At 39.6% G+C, this 3,400-nt stretch overlaps 1 protein-coding gene across 1 annotated transcript; it reads left to right on the forward strand.

Moving 5' to 3' along the window:
- Positions 1-394: 394 nt before the first annotated feature.
- On the forward strand, positions 395-821 carry LOC144766951 (small ribosomal subunit protein uS8-like). The gene has a single exon (XM_078650635.1). It carries the CDS (start codon positions 429-431, stop codon positions 819-821), a length of 393 nt encoding a protein of 130 aa, XP_078506761.1. The 5' UTR covers positions 395-428.
- Positions 822-3,400: the final 2,579 nt, after the last annotated feature.

The raw sequence follows: 3,400 nt of genomic DNA on the forward strand, positions 1-3,400 counted from the left end.
ATCCCATAAACCTGTAGTGTTGTCAGAGTTGATCCAGTTCAAATCTGCATCCGCATTGAAATAGTACTGCGACGTATCCTGTGGACTAATGCACAATGTAGATATCTTTGGTGAGTTTTATATTCTACGGTATCTGCGTTTTGTGCATACTGGTTCAATTGGCTAATTCTTGGGGTGGAGATTTTTGAGAATAACTTCAGGTGTGTGGGGATTTAAGACTTTAAAAGAGCTATCGTACAGGATGAGAGATTTAATGCAATAATAAGATTCTTATTAAAAGTATATTGCAACAGCTCTTTTTTAAAGGTCTCCAGCTTTAGTATGTTTCTTAGTGATCATGGTTTGGTGTTTAAGGGATTGTATGCCCATCTTATTATAGTAACAATAGCTCCCCTTCTCTCTTTCCGCCATATTACAGGACCGGCACCATGGTGCACATGAATGTTCTTGCAGATGCTCTGAAAAGCATTAACAATGCAGAAGAACGTGGAAAACGCCAGGTTATGATCAGGCCATGCTCCAAAGTGATCATGCGATTCTTAACTGTGATGATGAAACATGGTTACATTGGTGAATTTGAAATCATTGATGATCACCGAGCTAGGAAAATTGTTGTGAATCTCACTGGCAGACTAAACAAGTGTGGTGTAATCAGTCCACGGTTTGATGTGCCACTGAAAGATCTGGAGAAGCGGCAGAACAATCTGTTGCCATCTCGTCAGTTTGGATACATTGTTCTCACAACGTCAGTGGGTATCATGGACCACGAAGAAGCTAGGCGAAAACATACAGGAGGCAAAATCCTGGGATTCTTTTTCTAGAATGAAAAAAAAGGAGACTAATAAATTGTAATTGTAAAACGAAAAAAAAAAAAGTAACAATAGCTATAGCATAAGAGCTGACTAGAGACAGCTTGAGACGCAAAGCCTGGACAGGAACTGCTTGGTTAACTTTGATCATTTTACGAAGCAGGTTCCCTTCTCTTATATTTGCCGCTTGCCAGTTATTAGTTGGGAGATATTCTAGAGCATATGATAAGAATGGAGCTGTTTTCATGCGGAAAACCTCTAATAAAGTGTGAAAATGTCTATGCCCAGAGGAAGAATATAGCCACTTCAGCACACCAATATGGGCTTCCTCTTTGAGGCTTATATGCTGGAGATGGACAGAGTGTTGTAAGGTTTGCGAAAAGATTCTCCCCAAATAGGAATATTCTTTAACTACCTCTAGTAGTTTTCCCCTGAGTGTCCAATTAAAATGAGAGAAGTATTTTTTCCTCTAAAAGGTGCTACTTTTGTTTTAAGAATAATTGACATTAGTAACTTTTCTTCTGTATTGCAAAATAACACGTTTAGATTTTGTTGTAGGCCGATTGGAGTAAGATCTAATATAACAACATCATCGGTATACATGAAAATGTGCATATTGCTGGTTGCTATTTTTGGAGGAAAATTTCTAATTAAAAAGAAAAAACATTCCGGGGGAACGCTTATGTTGAGGGAAAATAAAAGAGGAACCAAAAGACACCCTTGCTTTAATCTGTTTGGTGTAGCTATTGATCAGGTTAATTTATTTTCTCCCCCCTTTTGTACTCTGCACCATGTTGCTGTATGTAGTGAGATAATTATCAATAAAATATTGTCAGGTATTCCTAACTTCTCTAGCTTCTTCCAGAGGGTAGGTCTGTCTAATCTGTTGAAAGCAGTTGTGTAGTTTACAAGTACCCAGCAGACGACGTGTGATTTTAGCACTAAATTTTTTACTATAATTGCCTGTAATGCCGCAATAATATCTATCACAGAGGGTATTGGGCGGAATCCAGCTTGAGTCTTTGGGATCTATTTCAGCGTTGCCATTCATCTGCATTAAGGTCCATGGGAAAGTAGGCAGTAGTATGACTTATTGACAGAATATGAGCTCTCTCACACTGCTAAATTGGTATGCAATGTATCAACATTTTGAGACTGTAATTTAGTTGCAAAACAATAAAAAGTGACTGATTCCTATTCTGCCTGGTATTGCACATGCAACAAAACTGGGATTTACCTTTAGAATTAAAAACAAAAAGTTTGTTGCATAGTAGGTAATAGTCCATAGATCCACTGCCAAGTATGAAACAAACTTTTAGACTAAATTTCTTTTTCAACACAGCCGCAATTCCATTAGGGAAAAGTGACCAAAGAAAATTGACCTCCCTCTGTGATGGTCACCATTCAGAGCAAGTCACAATTTACGACTTACATCATTAACATCCTTAAGTTAGACCAATTTGTGACTCCAAATCGAAATTAGGCTAACTGACCTATTAGCATTTAGGACAGTTCATTAAATTCTGCTAGTACTAACATACTGGTCAAAATGTGTGACCTTATTTCTCCAACCAGTAATTAGTACATTGGACTTAATCTCATTCCAAGACAGGAAAGGTAAGGTGAGAAATCTAAAGTTGGTGAGAATGTAGTGGACATTTTTTCTTCACTGGCAAAACTGTGTCCCAACAGGAGGAAAAAAAGATTCTTATTCAGAAGGACAATTCTATTTCACTGTGTACAATTGCACCACACCTACAGTTCACATGTGAAAATGATTCTGCACTGGAAACATAGGAATTCACAAATGGTTTTTCAGGTTAAATCTGACATTGGCACAGATTTTCATGTGTACTGCTGGAAAATTTTTAGATTTTCAGGAAGTTGTTACCAATACCAATGTGATGTTATAGGCTTGCGGTGCAGAATCATTAATATCTTCGTGAATATGATGTGTGAATAGGCTGGAATGCTACCTTGTTTACCTCGGTATAGGCACTTAAGGGTATATTCACAAAGATGTAACTCCGATTTATCCCCACCGTACCGCATCAAAAGCAGAGAGAGATTTAACACCGTTTTCACAAGCTGGTGCAAACTGCAGGCATTGCTAGTATTCCTGCGATACCTGCCCAAATATTTGCCTCCATGGTGGACACCACCAACTAACCCTAATAAGATGCAGAGTAGGCGTTCCCGTGCAAAAACACACGAAAAAAACACAACACCACTTTCACAACAAAATGCCAGATCCGCAATGCGAACCAAAACCAGGAGATAAGCCGCGGTAGCAGCAGTAATTTAACACCTACCTTTTGCTGGTGCTAAGCAGGACAACTACCCACAGCATGAAAGGGAGCCTAGCCGAGAGCGACACCTGAAGACCCACAGATGCTATGGAGACAATGATCATGCAATAGCAGGAGGAGAGAGAGGCATGGAGCAGGCATGTGCAAGAATGGCAAGTGACCTAGGAACGTGAACTCAGCCAATGCCAGGTGTGGCCTGGAGGTGCCTGACAAACCACAGAGTGCAAACTATAGAAATGCCATGTTGTGAACAACTGCTGGTGCGTGGAGTGCAGTACCCAG

This window comes from Lissotriton helveticus, chromosome 7, assembly GCF_964261635.1.
Source record: "Lissotriton helveticus chromosome 7, aLisHel1.1, whole genome shotgun sequence".
Lineage (NCBI taxonomy): Eukaryota > Metazoa > Chordata > Amphibia > Caudata > Salamandridae > Lissotriton > Lissotriton helveticus.